At 39.6% G+C, this 22,451-nt stretch overlaps 2 protein-coding genes across 4 annotated transcripts in view; both read right to left on the bottom strand.

Moving 5' to 3' along the window:
• The window catches only part of spag17 (sperm associated antigen 17), a 40,697-nt gene extending 33,729 nt beyond the window's left edge, over window positions 1–6,968 (bottom strand). Inside the window, exons 1-9 of one of the 3 annotated variants that reach the window (XM_058623559.1) lie at window positions 6,666–6,968; window positions 6,159–6,292; window positions 5,589–5,729; window positions 5,074–5,136; window positions 4,554–4,682; window positions 4,003–4,135; window positions 3,473–3,682; window positions 1,257–1,432; window positions 16–171 (exon numbers count right to left, since the gene is read on the bottom strand). In XM_058623559.1, coding sequence (XP_058479542.1) covers window positions 16–171; window positions 1,257–1,432; window positions 3,473–3,682; window positions 4,003–4,135; window positions 4,554–4,682; window positions 5,074–5,136; window positions 5,589–5,729; window positions 6,159–6,269 — 1,119 coding nt within the window. In that variant the 5' untranslated portion in view covers window positions 6,270–6,292; window positions 6,666–6,968. The remainder of the gene's footprint in view (window positions 1–15; window positions 172–1,256; window positions 1,433–3,472; window positions 3,683–4,002; window positions 4,136–4,553; window positions 4,683–5,073; window positions 5,137–5,588; window positions 5,730–6,158; window positions 6,293–6,665) is intronic. The other 2 variants (XM_058623560.1, XM_058623558.1) reach the window with 2 other exon arrangements.
• Window positions 6,969–17,178: 10,210 nt separating this feature from the next.
• On the bottom strand, window positions 17,179–20,675 carry LOC131456580 (DNA damage-inducible transcript 4-like protein). Its single transcript, XM_058625040.1, has 3 exons — window positions 20,543–20,675; window positions 20,256–20,403; window positions 17,179–18,612 (listed from the first exon to the last, which is right to left on the bottom strand). The coding sequence occupies exons 2-3, from the start codon at window positions 20,347–20,349 to the stop codon at window positions 18,122–18,124; spliced, it is 585 nt and encodes a 194-aa protein (XP_058481023.1). The 5' UTR covers window positions 20,350–20,403; window positions 20,543–20,675; the 3' UTR covers window positions 17,179–18,121.
• Between the last annotated feature and the right edge of the window lie 1,776 nt (window positions 20,676–22,451).

The raw sequence follows: 22,451 nt of genomic DNA, 5'->3' as shown, positions 1-22,451 counted from the left end.
TGTGAGTGTGTGTACCTCTGAGGGCTGAATATCCAACACAGCAACAGAGGGTATATGGATGAGATTGATGCTGTCTAGAAAGTGCTGATGCTGCTGGCGCCAGTCCACACCGTCATAGATGAGCCTGGCAATGCCGTCAAAGATTCGGCTTCCCAACTCCAGCTGGACACACTGTAATACCACACACAGATAACAATATATATATACAGTATATATATATATATATATCAAAGGCAGCGTACAGTTGAATGTACAGTAAGTAGCAATGGAACAATCAACAATATTCCATCCATCTTCTACCACTTTATGCTCCACATGGGGGTCGTGGGTCGTTCTGTACCAATCTCAGCTGACATAGGGCGATAGGTCGGGGTTCACCATTCCATCACAGGGCCATTCACTCTCACACCTATGGTCAATTTAAAGTGTCCAATTTACCTAATCCCCAAATCTGCATGTTTTTGGACTGTGGGAGGAAACCGGAGAACCTGGAGAAAACCTACTCACACACAGTGAGTAGGTTTCCGTGTAGAAAGGCCTTGTTCCGACTGATTTTTCTTCTAATAATATAGCCGTCGACGCCTACGAAATATAGCCTTTACCGTGACATTTTTTTACTTGTTATATGGCCTTACCAGGTCATCTTGGCCCTAACCTCACTTCTTCTCCATGCCTAACCCTAAACCCCAAGGTGCTCTTTTCCCCGAAATTTAGTTGTTTCTTGTACGTGACATACTTAGAAGCCGTCTCTTCCACTTTCCTGAGATTTCTTTCAAAATCCTCTACTGTAGTGAAAACTTCAGGACTTCTAGCTTGGGGAATAGTTGCCGGCTCTGGCTTTTCATTGGCAGCCGGCCCTCAGTACGTCAATTCCAGCACCGCAGCCCTCCGAAAAATCTGATTGCCTTGTTTTCTAAGGTGCCAACAATGAGTAGCTGAATCTTTCATCATGACCTATTAGGATCTTTATTTTTCTTAACTCTATACTTCTGCCATAAGGCAAAGCCTGTTTAAGTTTAAGAATCTAAAAATATATATATTTAAACATATTTTTTCAGTCGCAAATGGCAATTATTCTGGTCATGGCGGGAAAATGTTATTTCGTTCCATTCCTAATAGTGAGGCACAGATATTGAGAAAAACACAGCATCAGAATAATGAAAATAGCAAAAGGAAACAAAACATTTAAACTGCAGGGGACAGGTTTTATGATAGTAAATAAATAATTTAAAAAACATATATACTGTATATATTACCGGGCAGTCAGGGTCATTTGAGTTCGATGGAGGTTGGAGATCAGGGACAGTGTAGCAGAGCTGAGCCAAATTGTGCAGCTCTGACTCCAATGGAGCGCTTAACAGAACAGGTCTTAGACCAGACCAGAAGAGATCCAGTGTCCTGGCAGGTGCAGCCTCCCTCTCACTGGCTGAGTCTGTGATTTATGAGAATTATTTATTAATATTAATATATACATATATACACATATATATATACACAGTATATATATCAGGGTTTTTTCTAAACTGGGGAACAAGGACACTATCAAATACGAAATCATTATTACGGTTATATTGTTTTGCCGATAAAGATGTTATATTTAGGGATGCACCGAAAATTCAGCGAAAGACTTTTATCACCAAAACAAAACCACCGAAACAATGTTGTGATGATGCATGCAAAAACTGCGGCCAGCACGCGCCTGTCTATACCCGCTTACAGAGTCTGTCCAAGATCAGTTTGGAAGACCAATAAAACGGTTCTAACAAGATGTGAGTACACGGTGGAAAGTCTCTTTGCGGAAAAGCGAAACTTGCCACAGTGCAGGAGCAGTGCTCAGAATAAAAAAGGCCCTTCGGTCTGCACCAGATGAGGGGCACACTCTATAATATAATATACTATAATTGCAATGCCTTGACTTTAGTGAGATAAGTGCACACGGTCCCAGCCATAACAACAAAATTAGATTAAAAAACACAATGGTACAGAATTGGCATAATCATTTCTTTCGGTTTTCAGCTAAGTGTGTCCTGATTTTCAGTTTCAGCCGACAGTTTTCATTTCGGTGCATGCCTAATTATATTGTTCTTGCCAAAAAAGATGTTTCTTGTTAATGTGTAACCCCAGCTGCTACCCATGTTTTCTGTAATACAGAGTTGTTTAATGTAACTTGCCCATTTTGAGTTACTTGCTTTACTTTATGAGTCACCATAATGGTCCTTCAAAAAGCCTCAGCATTTTTACCTCAAATTTTCAAACGCTCCGCTCCCTCGCCATGCTGAGCTCACCCTTGCTATATAGTATATATATGTTTATGCGTGTATATAATAGTGTCATCAGTGTATAGTAGGTATGTATGTACGTAGACACTCTTAGCACATGCTGTTTCTCTCTCTCCCTCTGTGTGTGTGCAGACACTGTTTCTCTCTCCCTCCTTCTCTCTATGTGAGTTTGTGTTCTCTCTTGCCCTCCCTGACTTGTGTACGTTTGTGCACTTTCAGTGTCCACCAGTATTTTCTGTGTTGTCTTTCTCTTTATCTCCTTGTGTGTGTGTCTCTCTCCCTGTGTGTTTGTCTCTCTCTCTCTCTCTTTATATAAACACACAAATACAGACAGTCCTTCCAGTCTGTTCTCATTCAGAGAGCATCATATGCTGCCACTCAGATCCTTCCACGTCTGAGACGCCCCCAGCTGCCCTGAGTGTCTATCCATACTTTAACGTCACTGTGAGCTTGGTCACGTAGATGATATTAATGAAAATAAAAGTCTGTCTGAGTGTAAGCCAACAGTGAATATCCACTAAAGGCCCATTTATACTCAAAAGATGGGCAAAAGGCAGAAACAGGCGGAGCCTTTCATCCATACTTTGCATTAATTTCATCCGCTCTGTTGCATGTCGCAACAGAGCTTACGATGATGGACGGCGGAAATGGTAGAAAGTTTCAAAGAGCATCTCTGTAAGATGGTGTGGAATAACATCGAACTATATGGGACATCTTACAGTGGTCCGCTTATGTTTCTGTCTATTTTGACAGATTGAGCACAATAAAATGACCTCTTCAATGGTCACCATGTTTGTTGATGCCTGCAACTTGGCACTGCCCTCTAGAAGTATTGCGTAATGTCCATAACAAAGCAAGATGCACAGTAGGGTAGTATGTAGGGTAGAGACGGAGATAATGTATGGGATGGATGGACGTAAAACAGATGAATATAGAGTATAAATGGCCTTTATTCTAACCCCCCTTAGTCCTATCCTCGTCCCTAAACATAATCTCATACTTTTATTTGACCGCTGCTCTGCCCTAGGCATCTAAATGTGCCACCAGTGGGTTTACATTGGAGTCAATTGAGAGCCAGGTGCATCTCTTTCAGACGTGGAAGGATACCTTGTGCATCTGTAGGGTGATGCAGAAGGACATGACAGAGCATTGGTATACGACACTCTCGGGATGAGAACAAGTTAGTCCTTCACCTGCACTAGATGTGCTCTGGTTGCTCGGCTGCTTATTGTCCTCAGAGGCGTGTTGCTCCTGCTGCACCTCACAAGTTTTCCCGTGCTCTGAACACAGTTTGATGACATTCGTTACGTGTACACCGATGGCGTCCAGGATCCTAATCAGGTGAGGCTGGTGAAAGCCCAGCACCAGGATGTAGTGCTCAGGACCATCTTCTGGTTCATCAGCTGTGTTCACATACAGACAAACACAAAACAATATACATTTACCAAAAAAAAAAATAACATTTACATACCGTAAAACTCAATGTTTTGTACATGTTTTCCTTTACTTATTACGCTACAATACAGCCATTTTGACAGGTCGCAGTAGGAAAATCACAGGTGTAAAAAAAAAAAAATGCATTAAGGGTGACTGAGTTCCATTTAGTTTCCTCAGTTTCAGGGAGCATATGCTGGTTCACTTCCTCACTTGCTGCCTTGAATTACAGTACATAGCCAATTAACAGTTGTTTTATTTACTATTTATATAGTATAGTATATTTCACCTTTGAAATTAGGAGGCTCAGCCTCATCCCTGCGTTTCAGCTTCGTTTTCTTGGATGACTGTAGAGGCGGAGTCTTTCGCTTTTTGTCAGAGGCCTTGGTGGCAGTAGGCAGATTGAGATCCTCGTCCTCTGCCTGAAACAGAAGAGGACACAAATGACACAGAACTGCACTAAAAGATTTCCTCAAAGGAAAATACAATTAACCCCTTTCACTTATTGGCTCAAGCCACACCATAGCCACACTGCAAAAAAACTAAAAAGTAAAATAAGCCTTGTTTCTGGGAAATTGTTAGCCTTAATTGTAAAATAAACCCGCCCAGGCAAGTTTTGCACATTTTAAGATAAACATGTTTAGCTTTGTCCTAGTAAGATACTACAAAGTAACAAGTAACAAGTAAATACAATGGTTGGCATGAACTTTTGTGTTAAGGTTACAGGAGTAAAATTCACTTTTCACATGTTCAAGGCATGTTCAAGGCTGTTACAAAATCACACATACAATAGATCACATATATACATATATGTATATACATGTATATAGGGACACACACCTGCTCAGCCAACCTCCTCTGCTGATCAATGGCTTTGATTTGAAGGAGCTGGAACTTCAGTAATTTCGCTATCAGGTCACAGGGAATTGCCTCTTCTGCATCCAGCAGCAGCTTAGCAGACTCTGTAACCTACATATAAATATATATAGCACAAATAAAGTTTGTTTTCAGACACTGATATGCTGCCCTATAGCACATAAATATGAGGCTACACACTATACTTTAATTATTATCTTTATCTAATCTTATATTTAATTATTATCTAATGTAATGACAAACGGGTGGGGGGAACACTTTAACATTACCAATCAATAAACTAACATGGACATTAAAATCTTTATCAATGTTAAAGATGTATCTATCTATCTGTCTGCCTGGATTTGAATATCTACTTTCTCCCCTAATTGCAAGAACGAGCACTGTTATAACTGTTTTAACGTTTTATGGAATTATTGCTCAATAAGAATGTTTGAAATAGAGACTCTCTGCTATATTATACCATAAGGCATCCTGGTCTTACCTCATGGAACATGGGACCCTCATCATGTTTGGTTTTTGTTTTGGGATTCCCCAGATCATGAACCTGGACAGACATGACAAATACACAACAATAGAGGTTAGAGTTGCATCCACACTGTTGTTGTTTTGCTGTTAAGTCGATCAGTGGATGATGAATGAATTATTAAGCAACATATTCATGATGTCAGCAATGTGTCTTTTGCACTGCACCCATGTTGACAGGTCGCAGAAGCACAGCTTACAGTACATACACGGCAGTGTAAATCATCAAATGAATGATAGTTAAGGTCCATTTGGCTTCCTCAATTAATAGATACATACATGCTGGTTCACTGTGACACTGTACTTGACAGCCTGTGGCCAAGAGAAAAGGAACTGGGTTGTAGGTCCCTCACAAACTGCTGCGCCCAGTTTGTGTATGTTCACTGGTTTATAATAAGGGATAGGTTAAATACAAATATCACTGAGTGGGGCTAAATGTCTCACTTTGAACAATTTGAACAATACAAAGAATACCTTAGCGAGTGTGTCGTCCCAGGTCAACGCGGAGAAGAGTTTGCGTAGTGGTCGCTGCACAGCCTCGGCTAATGGCTGGAGCAGCTCCTCATCTTCAGGACTTTCCCCAACAACCAAAGACACACAGGCGCGCCATGACTCCTGGAGACAACACGGCGAAATGAAAGTCAACACCAAGAGTTGTACATGGTCTCCTATTAGTACAGGTAAGTAAACACTGGCGGGTCTAAGTTGAAATAAAAACCACAGGTAAACAGCTGGAAGAAAGCTACAGGTGTTGTTTAAATGAAGTGCGTAGCCCCCAGAGGTTTCTCTCCCCCGGTGGCGCCACGAGACCGGAAACAGTTTTACAACGGTTTTAATTATGTCATTTAATAATATCTTTGTGTGTTAAAAGATAAATGTAATTTGAATACAAAAAAAATCAAAATATTATAAGTCACTTTCTTGGATAAATGACGTCACATTGAATTCAAGTTGTGAAGATACGAAATGTTTATCTTAACTAGGAAGAAGTGAGTTACAGATGTGTGTAGTCTAGTATTTGAAGAGTGCAGTGAGATAACAAACCTCTTCAAACGGTGCATTGATGAGATCCGCATCCCAATTCTTGGTAACAACCGTGGCTCCCGCTGCGTTGGGTTTTTTAGATGAGCCCTTTTTGGCACCTTTCGGTGGCATTTTTACTCACTGATGATTCTACACTTTTTTTTTAAAAAAAGAACACAAATCAATGACATTAGACAAAAAATATAGAAACAAACTGGAGATGTGGCTTCTCAGCGTCTCCCCGTGCTTATGTTGTCATAGCAACCAGTGTAAAGTAACCCAAAGTTACTTTTCCTGGAGTTTTTTCTTTTCAAAATAAAAGCAGGGACGAGCATATTAGATCAATGTTGTTGTTTTTTTTAAATCATTCAGATTTTTCTGCAAAACAGTTATGACCAATAACTGCTTATTGATCAGATGGAAGCCATTTTCTGCAGTGTTGTGGTCATGGATGCAGTTAAACCCCCACAGAAGAAGACCACAATAACCAAAACCAGAACATGACGAGTTCAACAGTGAGTGATCTACCTAAGATGATGCTTACAGATTCAGTGGATTCTTTTGAAATCCTTTGTTAAATGAAATAGTTCCTCTTATTTGCTGTAATAAGCATTTAGGTGCAATTATCCCACTTCTCCTTAATCTTCCATGTTGTGCTTCTTCTCCTATGGAGTTTATTTGTCGCCCTTCTTTCTCTACTGGGTGCTTTTATCCTTTTAACTTTTAATTTCTTTTCTTTAGAGCTTGAGGGCTGAGGAGTGTTGTGAAGGCCCCCATGTTTGTGAGCAATTCTTAATATTTCTCCTTCATCTCTGCGCATAATCAAGAAAAAATTGTTACAAAAATTCAGAAACCTGAAAAAATTTCTTACATTACTCCTTCCTTTCCTGGTGTTTCCCCCATAAGTTAATGGAGATCATCCATCCTTGTAGCTTTGATCTGTAGTGGGGAATTTCAACTGCCTTTCATCTGAGCAAGGCAGATTAGATACACTACATTTCCAATTCCAAACTGCGTTTTCTGTTTAAAATGCACATTTTTTCATACTTTTAGTTCAAGTTTGGTTCAAACGTAATATAGTCAGCATGATTGGTTGGATCCTATTGTGACCATATGTTTCAAATATAAAAACCGACATGTTATTGTGAGATTTGTGCTTTGTTCCAAAAAGATGTCATCTGTGTCCCAAATACTGCCTTTTACAGGAACAAGCTGGTTTTAAACCTGAACTGGACAAAGACCTGGACCTTATACCACTGGTGAAGGAAGTGAAATCCATGTGGACTGTTCATTCTGCCAATCTCTCACTTTATTTTGGTTGTGACTTAAGAAGTCAGCACCTTTTACTCTTTCATATGTAAATGTATTATTTGGCTTCCTTCTTACCCTTCAACAAAAACAAACATTATTACCTTATTAACTTGATTTTAATACTAGCAAAATGGCACATTCACAAATCAATCAAAATGTTTCTTGTTTTTTTTTTGTTTTGTTTTTTTAAAAAGAAAGAAACATGTTTGTAGATATAAAAGCTATAAAAAAAATATTAGCATGATTGGTGACTCCTCTCTGTTGCCACACAGTCAGCAAAGGAAGCAACTGCAGCTTCTATTCATTAGGCAATTGCCTATAACTGACACAGCCCTACAGCATGGTCACCAGGTTGTTTGTATACTACAGAGGAAAACGCAAGGAGGTTCCCCTTTTGCCCAGGGCCCCCAGAGACCCTAGTAACAGCTCTGCTGATTGCCAGATCAGAGAGAGCTTACACTTCACCACCAGAAAATGCAATTATCTTTCGCCACTAGATGGCAGTAGGATACCTTTGAATCCAATCATCTGGGGTCAAAGCATTAATCTCAAACATAACACATATCACTCTTTCACATAAATTGTATTTAGTCTCATTAAACTTGTACATAATGCAACCATTATATAAGAAATACACCCACATGTTACCCAATACTCAGTTTAATAACATGTATGACCATTTTAACAGCAACCATTTAGAGCAGTAATTCAATTTAATCCTGTAATCACACTGTGACTGACATTTGTTGCCAGTGTCAAAAACACTCAAAAAACATACAGAGAATGGGAATCAAGATCATATACACGTAAATCAGTGTCTTTTTTATCTGTATAATGAAAAATATGAACCCATTATCCACCACATGAGCCGAGTAACAAATTGTTGAATTAGAGCAGCACAAATAAGAAAAAAAACCTCTAACCCTGATTTAGGGTTAGAATCTAAACGTAAAATACAGATGATACAGCACAGGTGATTTCATCTCATCCAGGTCTTATGTAAGGAAAGGACACTTTGAATTTAAATCAAGTGAATGGAATCCAGACAGAGGCTCTGTATTTAGATTAATTATAATGAAGTGTGAGGTGAGAAAGGGATTGTGGCCACTTCACCAGTCCCACACACTCAGGCTGTAATTAAATCAGCAACGATGAACTCATCTTGAGTATTGGTCTTCTCTTATTAGGCTAATTAGGCCAATTACAAATCCGTTTTTAAAATAGACGGTAGAGAATACACTGTGGAATAATCCTTGCTGTTCATTTTTGTAAATGTATGCCTGTTATTTCTGTTTCCTCTGTGTATATGAGTGCAAATGTCCAGAACTTGTTCTGAAATTTGTTGTTATCCTGTGGGAAAATATCAGAACAACAATGGTTTTCATAATTGTATTATAACATCATCAACCTTAGTTTCTGTGTGATCCAGGTGAACATTCAATCCACAAGACACAGAATATGAACAGAGTAGTTTGTTTTAGCATGCAATAAAAAACAATATAGGCCCAGGTACATTCTGGTCCTTTACCAGTCATCTGACATCAATAATGTGTGATGCCCACACTATGTTAATATTTTTTTTAAAAAACCTTTTTAACCTACAGCTTTTAAATTCAATGATTTACTTACTTACATACATGTAAGTAAGTAAATCATTGAATTTAAAAGAAGCTATGTACTGATTTACTTATCGTTTCATTTGATCTGTTACTATTTAAGTTTTTCTTTTGCCTTCTTTTACCTCCTGTTTTAGTATATTAAGTGTTTTCCCTCGCAGCTTTTTGTGATTAGCATTATCGCATTTCCTCACTTCTATTTTCCATTAATGTTTTCAATACATAGAACCAGAGATGATTGTGTGGTTTTATCCTATGAAGCACTTTGAGTTGAATTATTTGCTTTGTATGACAAGTGCTATAAAGTTTGATTGATTAATTAGTTGATAGGTCATATTAAATAACAAAAATATGAAAATATGCGCAACAAAACAAGCACTTCAATTAACATCAAATGTAGTAAAGAAGTGTAAAGATAGTAGGCTACAAGTAAATACTGATAATCAAAATGTAAAACCTAACACTAACCAAATGAAAACTAAAAATAACAAAAAACTATGCAGGGCTCTCAAGTCTCACGCTTTTCGGTCTTTTGTCCCACACTCCTACCATACATTGTATTTCTCATGCTGAAAAAAAATTGTAATATAAATTTATATTTATATTACAATTTATGTATGGAACCATACACACTCCTGAGCAGTGCTGACTTTAGCGGATACTCCACCTTGTGGCCTAAAGGAGAAACCGCACCTGTCTGTATGTGCTGCTTCTCATCACAGAAACTGGAGCACAGATACTATTTTTGAGCTACACTGCTACACAGAACAATACATATACAATAAAACTGGACATAATAACCTCTTAACATTTGAAATGAAATAACTTGAAAAATATGTGGGGGGTGGCTTATTCTGTTATCATTTCTTGTCCTTACACTAGTGTAGTCATATTTCCATCATCTGTTTCTTTTCTTTTTGAAATAACAGTTTGCCGTGCAGTTGCAGTAAATACAGGTTCATCATTGCATAGTCCATTTTAGACAGGAGGCTACTTTTAGTTGTAATATTTAATTTTTAGATTTTATATCCAGGCTACTTTTGAGTAGCCTGTGTTTGACTATTGATACAAATTAAACACATATAACATTAATTATAGTTTAATTTACAGAAAACCACTGTTAACAAACTATAACATACATTGTGTTTGTAAACAAGTAAACCACATTAATGGCTTTTATTCTAAAATGTTGGAACAGATATAAACACTATTTACATATGTACATACTGTATACCTAAAGACATCAAGAATTCTTTGATGTGTTCATTTTTAAACAGGATAATGGGGGCCACCTGGTGATCAGGGCGCCCCAGGCAGCCACTTAGTTTGTTTTTGTCACTTTTGTGATTTTAGGCAATGTTATAACATACTGTATATGGTGCTTGGAGATACTGTAACTTACTTGATGCTACAGTGAGCACTTGTTTGTCATCTCAGGAGGTCGCATTTGTTTTAGTCAGATTAGAGTTGAAGACTATTAAGTTTTCTGCCTCTCTGTTTTTATATACAGGCCAGATAGGCAACAAAACCAACGTTTACATACCAAATAGCATAACAAATAGCTCCTACAGTAACACATGAAAATACCTATCAATTAAAGAAGCTCAGTGAGGTATGAATTCAAGGAATGCTTCTTGTGCAATTCACAAAAAGAAGAATCAGATGACTACTACGACGTGAGGACCCTTGTGATGGAGGAGCTTTTGCCAGCAGGGGCAGTGACCTTTCCCCACCATAAAAGGTTAAAACTGAGACAGCACTCATGGGTCAGCTGCCAGAGAGTCCATGTTTGAAGCCAGCAGGCATTAGTGATGGAGGAGTGGTCAGCTCCAACCCTTCCACAGGCAGCTCCTGACCAAGGTCACACACACACACCAGCCAGCCAGATAAACATGGTAGTGACACTTCACTTAACACTCCATTCACACAAATAGCAAACAGCATAGCAACATCTCAAAATATCCATACTTTTAAGGAATCATTGCTATTACATATGCACATCATGTGTCTGTTTGGGGTATTTAGTTTCATTAATATCCCAAATGGGTTATTTCAGATCTGAATCCACTATCTGCTCCAACTACAGCATCTCACATGGGTTTATGTAATGTGATCGCACCAAGAAGTTGTCAGTATTGTATATAAAACCAAAAGTGGAGGTCAAACTAGCTGGAGCCCCTTGGATGGCACAGAAAAAATGGTACATCGTGTTATTGCCAAGGTATTACCTGTACCAGCACTGTGAGCTATCTGTGACCAAATGCAGTGATCAATAGTAAATCATGGGCTCACAAACCACTTAACACCGTATTTAGATGACCGATGGCCTTTCAAATATCAAGTTGTTTAGGAGCTCGTAAAGCGAAGGATGTTTTATGGACACCTGCCCAAGAGGGAGACATAAAATGACCAGGGTAACAGTAACCTCTGTGCATTTGAATGCAGCCATATTGAATTGTGTTTACCAAATTGCCAAATTAAATGACGTACGAGAGACCGGAAGTCATTGGAAAAACAATTATGCACATACTGTGCACTAAGCAGGGGCCACACGACGGCCCATTAGCTAGCTCTGTTGCAGTTACAGACCTGCTTTGCAACTAAGAGTGTGGTGTGAGAGTGAATGGTTGTTCGCTTCTGTGTGTTTCTTTGCCATCTAAGGGCTCAAGCAACTTTCAACCTACACTTTTGGTTTTACATACAATACTGACGGACGACGGAAGGTTCTGGGTTCAATTTCTGGCTCTGCTAGTCTATGTGTCCTTGGGCAAGACACATAACCCCACGTTGCTCCTAACGGCTGTGCCAGCAGCGTGTGAATGGTTATGTAAGATGTGTGACACAAAATGCGCTACACATAGCTGCACTATATGAAAGTGTGAGTGAATGGATGTGAATGGGTGAGTAGTCATCGAGACTAGAAAAGCACTATATAAATACGGACCATTTTTACCTTTACTCAGAACTGGTTCGGGCAGAAAGTGGATGAAGATCTAAAATAAACCATTACAACTGCTGTTTATTGAAACAACATATCCCGAACAGGCACATGATGCACTTATTTTTCAGTACAGATATTTTGAGATGTTGCTATGCTGTTTGTGTTTGCTGCAGCGGCCACGCAACCCTCATGTAGATGACAAGCAGCAGTAGATAATGAATGAATGAATGTGTACATAAGTACATAAACAATGATGATCTCTTAACAAAACCAAGAGTCTACAGTCAAGCTTTTGCCAGTCATCAGATACAAGCAGATACAAGCAGGCCAGAATGTGATAAATCTGCATAAATGTATCCAACCGTGCTCATTTTTGTTTAATTTGCAAGCATTCATTCATTCTTTCATTCAATGTGCACAGATTTCTCCTCCACATAAGGGTCCCAGCTGACATAAGGCAGGGTACACCCTGGACAGGTCACCAGTCCTTCACAGGGCCAATGCACAGAGACAAACAACCATTCACTGTGTCCAAATAACCGCTGCATGTTTTTGGACTGTGGGAGGAAACTGAAAAAACCCATGCACACACAGGGAGAACATGCACACTCCAAGGGATTCAAACCAGTGACCATCCTGCTGTGAGGAAACAGCGCTAGCCACTGCACTACCGTGTACACCATGTGCACGCATGATAACATTAATATTGATATTGAAACTGTAATGACATTTTACAATGTCCTAACCACTTCCTTGTTTTCCCTCTGTTGGATTAAGTCTGACACCTGATGACATTTAAGGGCAGTGTATGGTCCCTGTCAGTGTGTGTTTACTGCTGTCACACAGCCTTCAGCACTGCAAAGTAGACTGCACATTCCACTCACCAACATTGCCACAGCTCCACCAGCTACAGTGGCAACAAGATGGTTACGGAATGCAGGAGTGTGTGATAGACTTGAATTTCAATACGCTCAAAACCATGTGATGCAACGTCAGTAAAGAGGAAAACAGCAAGCTCTTGTTTACCAAGCTGAGTCCAGTCGAGTCAGGATGGAAATATCATTCTCTAAAGTGTCCTTTAAGAGTCACTGTTTTGATTCATTGGTGGTTCATGACCACTAAAACCAAAAATGAAAATGTATATGCAGTCAGTCTGCCATCTTTCACATGAAACTATCTGGACTGTAATAGTGATGTAGTGATGGTGCCTTCATCAAACAAAATCTTTCGCTTGAGGCCCACTTTTTACCAGTGTGAATTTACCATTGTAAAGACAATTTCTGCACACTAACCAGTGCCAATGAGAACAGTGAATGTTTAAACAAGGACCTGGTTCTGTATCTATTTATATCCATTTTACTTTGTATTGTAGATTAAACCACAATAGATTGATATTAAAAGTTAAATACACAATTACAATCCATTTGGATAGAATTGGCTGGGAAAATGTTGTAAATCAACATTAAGAGAAGAGGATACTGTCATAATAAAATAACAGCAAGTCACCCAACATATATCTCAAACAACCTGTACCTAATTTTATAGATATCAACATTAAACTATTAAAGAAAATTGATTTTCTGTTTAGAAATAAACAGCAAATATGAAAAAATGAGCAGAAATATAACTGACTGCCAGGACTATTTACATAAGCTTTTTTTTTTTAACTCAATTGGACTATTTTTGAAAATTGTGTTGTTTCTTATATATGTTGCTGTAACTATTCTGTTACAATTATATATTATATAATAAATAATATTTTTGAAAGATGATACTGCAGGGGGCCACACGGTAATGTAGTGGTTAGCACTCTCGCCTTGCAGCGAGAAGACCCGGGTTCGAGCCCCGGTTGGCTCGAACAAGGGCCTTTCTGCATGGAGTTTGCATGTTCTCCCCATGTGTACGTGGGTTCTCTCCGGGTACTCCGGCTTCCTCCCACAGTCCAAAAACATGCAATGTGGGGATAGGTAAATTGAACACTCTAAATTGACCATAGGAGTGAGTGTGAGAGTGAATGGTTGTTTGTCTGTCTCTGTATGTGGCCCTGCGATGGACTGGCGAACTGTCCAGGGTGTACCCCGCCTATCGCCCGATGTAGCACAGCACCCCCCGCGACCCTCTGGTGGAGGATAAAGCGGTAGATGATGACTGACTGACTGACTGATACTGCAGGGGAAGTAGATTAGACTGCAATGTATGTTGTTTATGTAGGTTATACTGGAAAGACTCGAGGGAGAGATAAACAGTTCATCAGATGAATCCAGTCCCAGTGTGACATGCAGGGCCAACTTCATCAGATTTCCACCTTCCCAGAAAAAGGGGGCAGTTGTGTGGGTCAGGAAGGAAATGTGAAATGATTCCCAGCTCATCCCTCGGGAACAAACAGGCTTATCCAGTGACTGGGACACCCCATTGGGATGGAGAAGTAACACAAAGATATAGTAAACATGTGTACGCTAATAATGGCTATACAGTATGTGCATGTATGATTGATCTGCTACAGGTATAACGGTACAGTCATTAAAACCATACTGAAAATAAAGATCTCCACAACCACCGACAGATGGACGAGCTTCGAGCGAATGAGCTGCCAAGTCCGTACAGTGCAGCTCAGATTATGTGGCTGCAGCAGCATGAAAAGACCTTCAGTATTTTTCCATGAGGCTCGAGCCATGTGTGTCCCTCCACTGTCTTTCTTTGAGCACGAACAAACAAGGATCCATTATAGTGTTAATGTCACTTAACAGGCCTCATTTACAAACACACACAAGATACTGTATAGTGGCCTGGAAGAAATCAAATACTGTTTTTTTTAAAGGAATAGTTTGACTATTATATTCTAGTTTGGTGTCTTGCTGAGAGTTAGATGAGAAAAGTGATAGCAGTGCAAGGAGTGGTGACCTTCTCAATCTCCACTGATCACCTGGCAAACCTAACCGGGAGGACAACGCTCCAAGAAGTACCCGGTCATGGCCAAGAAAAAGTTGTCCCCCATTGGAACCACAGTTTATTTATGTATTTTTATGAATCAGATTTGACTTATTTTCTGAGCATTCATTCCAGTTCTCATGTAAACATTCATGAAGGGCATAGCAGTAGTTTGAGCCAGGGTGGGCAAACAAGCAGAAATATAGAGGAATAGAAACTAATTTTAAAAATCAATACAACAAAACCCAATGATTAAAAACAAAAATAAATCAAATAGTATATTGCACATATTAAATAACATGTTTAGCACTTCTAATCCAGTGTGGCCTTTCTCCTCACTATGACCCGGCTTAGACCTTTAGGCAAGTAATCCATCAGAGGTCGCCAAATATGCATAAAGTTTTCCCTGAAATTTGGCACTCAGTCTTTCCATAGAAAAAACTCTAAATCTCTCATTGATCCAATTACAATTCTAGCTAACAATAGATGTTTGTTCAGCAGTCTGGATCCTTTAGCATCCATATCTCTGTCCATTTGTTCATATTACCCTGATAGGCTGCTGCCTTTATTTTAAGTTTTCAATGAAAGGTAAGATGGTTGTTTCTGGCTGTAAAGAGATTGCTATCAATCTTTTATTTCACCATGGCAACTAAACAGATTAACAGATGATCAAAAACCAGCCCTTTTGTGTGCACATAAAATTACATTCTAAAAGATTATACATCAAAATATCCTTATATATCCATATATATGATACAGCACATAATTACATCACAGCACAACACTTGCATTTATATTCACATTTAAATTGGACATTGCGTCATGCAGACATCCCCCAAAAGCTGGTCCTAGAGTGTACAAGTGATGAGGGTGGGGAGGGATGGTGAAGAGTCTAGGATTACCTCTGCTTGTGAATGTTCTTGATATTCAGTATAGTTTACAGTGCACTGTAATGATATGGTAATTCAATGAGTTGGCACAGACACAGAATATAACATAGTGTTGTATACATTTATGGGCTCAAACATGTATTGCAGGCCCAGTTTAGTGTAACAAGGCAAAGGGATCAGCCACGCTGTTATCATGTGTCACTGGGTAAATGATCACTGGTGCTTTGTCCCCTCACCATGACAGTGATGCAGCTTTACAGCAGAACACAGGCTCCTGTCATTACTCCTATGTGACCACGACGTCACTTTGGGCAAGAATGGCAGACTGTGTCAATGGTAATAAAAGTTAAACAAATATAATCATGTGTCAGTGGCCTGTTTTCTTTAGCCTCTAACCTTGTTCTGAACTGCAGCACAAATGTCATCACTACAAATGTCCCACGCATGTGTCAAAAGTCTTTTGGATTCATCCGACTCTCATTAGCACAGTTCACAAACGGAGGTTCCTGGAGTCTCTATGGAGACGCCTCCGTTAAAGAGAGTGTGAAATGTCACACAAACTCTGCAGGTTCACACAACAAGCAGCTGATGTGCTTAAATACAGAGCTAAGGCAGTGCATGTGTACAAGCTGCTACTCATGTACAATATTGACCAGGTACTAGGCTATAAGATCAGGGCAGCGATAGCTTTATTTTAGATTTCAATGCAGAGCTTGCGAAAAAGAAGCAGAGAAAACCGTTGTCGGAAGCAAAGAAGAGGAAACGACCGCCTAACTGAGCGAGGGGCCACGCACAAGTCAACATCGGACCGGCTTTTTTCTTGAATGGCGAGAATTGAAAAAGACAGAAGCATGCAAAACTGATGCTGGCTGGCATGGACATGGCTCCACAGCTTGTTTGCCAATGAAAACAAATGCACATGGAGAGGGAAAGGTGGGGGGGAGGATCAGCTGTGAGTTTTGTGAGGATAAAGCAGTAGTGGATGGATGGATGTTTACAGTGGTGTTGTAAAAACATGTACTTTGAATGAATCTGTAGGGAGCTCCATGGAGAAAAAGGCGAAAAAGCAACCATACTTGAAAAGTTCTGCTATTGCATAAAGCCTCAGGTGACTGCTCCAATTTCAGTTTCCATAATTGTAAGTAACCCCATATTTCAGATGGTTTCTGTTGTTCTATAGTTAGTGATCACATGGTCCGATCTTTTCACTTTAGTCAGGATGAGTCACATTCTGGCAGCCAACTTGCTGTGGCTTTTGTCCTCTTTATAAAAGAGCCTGCACTGAGCACTGCAGGTGCTGAGCCAGCAATTATTCAGACTTAAGAGTATTCACATACAAGGGCCACAAATGCAACTTAAGGTTTCAATTTTTTATTGTCTAATAGACAAGACAGTGTTTTCCTTCAACATTAAGAAAGTTCAATAGGCATCAAAAAAAGTTTGAAAAATAATGGGGAATTTCAATGAAAAAAAACTAGCGGGACATTCAATAATTTCTTTGCAGAACCCAGATAGATTACATAAAAAAAAATACACTTTTACATTGTGGTGATCCGTCCTTTTAATAATCTATAAAGTTTCTGCATTGAAAAGGTGCATCTGGGGGAGGAGTTATAAAATTAAAAAAAAGCAATAAAACACATATAACAGAACATACAGTGAGGAAAAAAAGGACGTGGCATTTAAGGCATCCACATTTCCTTAGTGCGAGAAGCCCACACCAAGACAGCAGTATTTCCACAAGACATCAAGTCTTAACATCCATAGGCCAAAATACAGCATTAAACAACTACATATGGCCCCCAAAAAACTAGACATTTCAGTCTCCTATTCAAAGGCTAGGTGTGTTTGCATTGCTGAACTAATTCAATGCATCTGTAAACACTCAAATGCATCAATAAAGTGGCTAGTGTCTACCAAACGTGTACCCATAGCATGTCCCTCTCAACACGTTGATGTGAACAGTTTTACATTCATCAGCAAAATGTACGATTTAAAATGGTGTTTGAGAAATAAACGACTGAGAAAAAAAGCATCCAGGATGTTACAACGTTGATAAAAATTTACAGTGAAGCTAAATGCAGAACTATCAGCCTCATTTATAAACAAACTTTTTGCCACAAACCCCCAAGTTACAGACTGACTGGCTACTAACAGCTGAACTGATTGTACAAAAAACACTGTAGAAAAGACGACACCACTGATGGTGTCAGTTACATTTGGGCAGAAGTGCATTTACCCACAGGAAACTCAATATCCCATTCTAATCCCTACCATAGTTCTAATCCCTACCATAGTTCAGCACTCCTCTACCACGGTACCAGCCGAGGAGGAGTAGAGCTTCTTCTTGACGAGCCGGAAACCTGGACTCAGTTTAAGTACGTGTCTAAAAGTCGGGGCAAAGCAGGTTCCCATAAAGAGGAAGTCCCGTAAACTGGGCCAGGCCGTGCTATCCTGTTTGAACACAAGAGTCAACTCAAATGTGGGCACCACGGTGGCATCGTACACGATGCGCTCCAGCCGCTTGCAGCCCTTGTCCCACTCCAGGTGGACGTAGAGGACACAGCCGCGCAGGCCACAGGGCTCGCAGGACGCCAGTCGCAGGACTTCGCGGGCTATTCTCCGGGTCAGCTTCTCTGGTACCAGCACAGAGGAGCAGTGAAGCGTCGTCTTCTTGGCTCGTGACAGGCAGTTCTCAAACATCTTGGCCAGCTGTTGACAGGTTCTGTCCTCGGCAACGTCTACGTTCCTCTGGGGCTCGGCTAAGCAGTGATCCCAGAAGTCCAGTTCTGAGGAAACAATGCAAGTCGTACATTACAGTAACAACGTCTGTTCTCTTATTCAAACAAAACGCACACTGTAGGTGCAGGGTTTAAAAGGCCCAGTGTGAAAAATTTAGAAGGGTTTATTGAACATACTACACAAGTGTATAATCAACTTGTATAAAAAAAAAAAAAATTTTCATAACCTTAGAATAAGCCTCTTTATTTCATTGTCCACCACTTTACCACCAACCACACAAATCTGATGCATTAGCAAAATAATGTAGAGGAAACGGCCGTGTGTGTGGAAGGATAATGATCACTGCAGTTGTGACATGCTTGGGAAAGGGAGTGAGAAAACCGGACATTTAACAGTTATATGGTTAAGATTTTGTCATGATATATGCTCAGACTACTACGCTGCTTCATAAATCTAATTTGTGCAACCATTTAGAACGCTGTGCTTACCTATGAGCATGACATTTGATGCAGGTATATGAAAAGCAGTACACTGTGATGCTGCCTCAGGTTCCCAGGTGGCCAAGTGTCAAGCCTGGTGTCCCTTCATGTGAGGCACTGCTATTAAATTTGCTGTAGAGTGTAATACATTTAGTTGACGAGTCTGAATAGGTACCAGCCTGAGGAAGAGCTGCTTTCGATTCTCATCCAGGCTCAGGAAAACTGATAAAATAGCCTGTATATGAACTGAATATAATGCATGTGGTGCAGTACCCTCATTTCTTACTTGGGTTTACAAGTAGAGGGTTGCCAGTTCAAATCCCTGCCAGGTCAAAAGGTCAGGATACACCTGACCAGAGTACCCAATTCCAATTGAGAGTCTAATTAAGGGAAACGACACCCTTAATTCTTTAAAATTAGTTATTTTCATTACATACATGCTCATTTATAAACATGATCCAAGTGCTTTATGTTAAACCTTCCTATTACGAAGACCTGCTTCATTTAGGCTCTTCTGTAGTAAAATTAACACAATTGCTGCAGGAGATGTAGATATACATTTATTTATACAGCAAAATAAATACACATAAGCAGCTTACTTAGCCTAGTGTTAGTCATATCAGCAGATCTTGACGTGTTTGCAGATACCCTGTAATACATTTTAAAACCAGTATCTGGCAATACTGATTTTGTGTCGATCATGCATCCCTAATTTAGATTTAACAAAGGGGATTATTTATTACAATGATTTTAATCCAGTTCAAGATTGTTACAATACCATATTGCCTACTGCGCGTTGCATTTCAGTCAGTTGTCTGCTGAACATATGAATCATATTGCTATTAATGAGACAATCCAAACCTTTGTATGAGACGTTTTTTCATCTAGACCTCTCTGGATTTTAATTCCACATTTGCACTAAGTGCTTAACAGTATGATAGTTAAAAAATGACTTCAACAGACTTTAAACGGATGCATATACTGTAGACAGCTACTCATTGCCTCATGTGTGCAGTGCAGACAGGCTGCTAAAAGGATGACTTCATCCTGTGTTGACTTGCCCATCACTCCTCCCTCCTCCCCGCTCCACTGCTGCAGCATGCACCACAGTGGTAAACAAGCACACAATTGGAAGTCTGCAGAGACTAGCAAGTTAGCTTGACAGACAAAAGAAAACGTTTGAAAAGAGAAAAGAAAACCTGGACGTTTACCTTTCTCTATGCAAGCTTGGTCATATCTTCGGTCAACCAAGTCCGAAATACGAAATTCGCTGCTTTTGGTCTTTAGGGTGCTTGTGGCAACCATGGTGGCAGTGTTTGCTTTGTCCAAGAGAGTTTGTGTGTGTATTAGCGCAGCTGCCTGGAAATAAAGCGACACATTAGCGTCGTCATACAACGGCTTGTCAATTAAGCTCAATGAGACACAGGTGGTTCGTTAACCATCGTCTCAAACTGAAACAATGTTTAAACCCGCCACAAAATACCATTAAACAACTTACCTTAAATATTATTTAAAGGAAAAAGAGAACTTATCATAAATACTTTCACACGTGCTCCCCCACACACACCCACACATACACACACTGTTTCTGCCTCCCACACTTAGACATACATATACACCGGCACACAAACACACTGCACCAGACTCACTCCTGGGGAGTATTTATACCTTCCTCTCCCTCAGCTGACCTGAGGGTTTGACCAATCACAGCGACTCAGCTTTTCTCTGATTGGCTGTAAAATAGTGCCTCAAATAAAATATTTGACCAATCCTTGCAGAGAGTTTTGTTGTTGCTACCACAGACTGGGCATTATCTAGAGATTTTCTTTGACATGATAAACATCAACATTTCATTAAAATTGGTAGGTTCCCTGCCGAAGACACTTTTCAAACAATGTTTTATATAATATGTATCATATGTTATATATCATTAAAGGTCCAGTGTGTAAACATTTGTGAAACTGTGGACTGTAACAAAGAGAGCATGGGGAACTATGGTGGCCTTTGCATGCCAGAAAGGTTGTAACTATTTTCTTCTTTTGCATAATAAGCTATCTCTGCAAAATGCTTTGGGAGTAGAGACATGGCAGCACAAGATGGGGGTCTCCATAAAGCAAGGTCCTTGCCCTCAGTACATACGATCTTTATTGTACTGCGATTATACACGTAACAAACATGCTTATGCTATGTCTTATACAATGCAATTATCTTACGGTCAGACACAAATTGTATTTAATACAGTGGCCGAAGGGGCAAACACACTGCATCGACCCAAAACACATTCAGAAGGAGAAACGAGCTGCAGATTCAAAAACACAAACGAAAACAAACTAACAAACAAATGCAATGTGAGAAGCGCGCTGCAAAAGAAAAATGATCTGCAGAGTGCCAAAACACAGGCATCAACAGAAACACAAAACAAACATCAACAATCAACAAAACACACACACAAATCCCAAAACCACTTGTGGACATCATAAAAACTGCGGGGTTACAGGAGGATAACCTTTATCCTCTTTTTCAACATGACCAAGTCTTATAATATATAAAGTAAGAATTAAGTAGTCCCCGAGTATCGTAACGGCTGACTGGCGGTAGAGCTCGTGCAGCGAGCGTTTTCTGCTTTATCTTTAATATGAGGATGAAGGAAGCCCCATTTTTACTGTCTCACTATACTGTACTTTTATCAGTATGTGTGTGCATATTTGGCAGGTTGTTCAGCTGGTCAGCAGTTTATCCCTCATCAAACATCGTCTCAACAGAGATCTTCTCCCAGTAACTGGATCTGCTCCACTCACCCACAGCAGCTGTGCTGGCCCAAGTGTAATGGAATCCAGTGGAAAAGAGAGAGAGAGAGAGAGAGAGAGAGAGAGAGAGAGAGAGAGAGAGAGAGTCACCTCCTCCAGTCACATGTTGAGAACTAGATCTGCCTCATAAAGAAGTCACATGCTTCAGCTGGTGTTGCTTCTTTTGTGGATGCAGGCTGGTAAATGAATGTCTTTTTTAAAGGTGATAATTAACAACTTGTTTGTATTTGGGTTATTTGATATGGAACACATCATCTCAGAATCTGAATCAGACTTTATTTATTTATTTATTTATTTATTATTTGTTTCTGCGTTTTTTCCAAACAGCAAATGAAACAATATCAATGTGAGTGAGTAGGATACAGTAAAAGTCAACAGAATCTACAGTGTACCTGACAAATACACTGTCAGGTACTTAAGTCAAATGAACATTACACAATATTGGAAAAGTTACATTGAAAATAATGGTGAATAAACTATTGCACTTGTAGTATTAATTGCATTTAATAATGAATATATTATTGCACATTATATGGAAAGTGTCATGTTGCACAAGTTCAAAGGAAACAACACTGTATTATTTTTGTCAAAAAATAACAT

Source organism: Solea solea, chromosome 3 (assembly GCF_958295425.1).
Source record: "Solea solea chromosome 3, fSolSol10.1, whole genome shotgun sequence".
Lineage (NCBI taxonomy): Eukaryota > Metazoa > Chordata > Actinopteri > Pleuronectiformes > Soleidae > Solea > Solea solea.
Note: the sequence above shows the minus strand (reverse complement) of the source record. Positions and strands in the feature narration are given on the sequence as shown.

Coding starts and splice junctions, on each gene's coding strand:
- LOC131456580 (XM_058625040.1), bottom strand. CDS start 20,349: ATGGTTGCCACAAGCACCCTAAAGACCAAAAGCAGCGAATTTCGTATT. Junction 18,613..20,255: donor CCAAGCTTGCATAGAGAAAG/GTAAACGTCCAG, acceptor TTGTTTCCTCAG/AACTGGACTTCTGGGATCAC.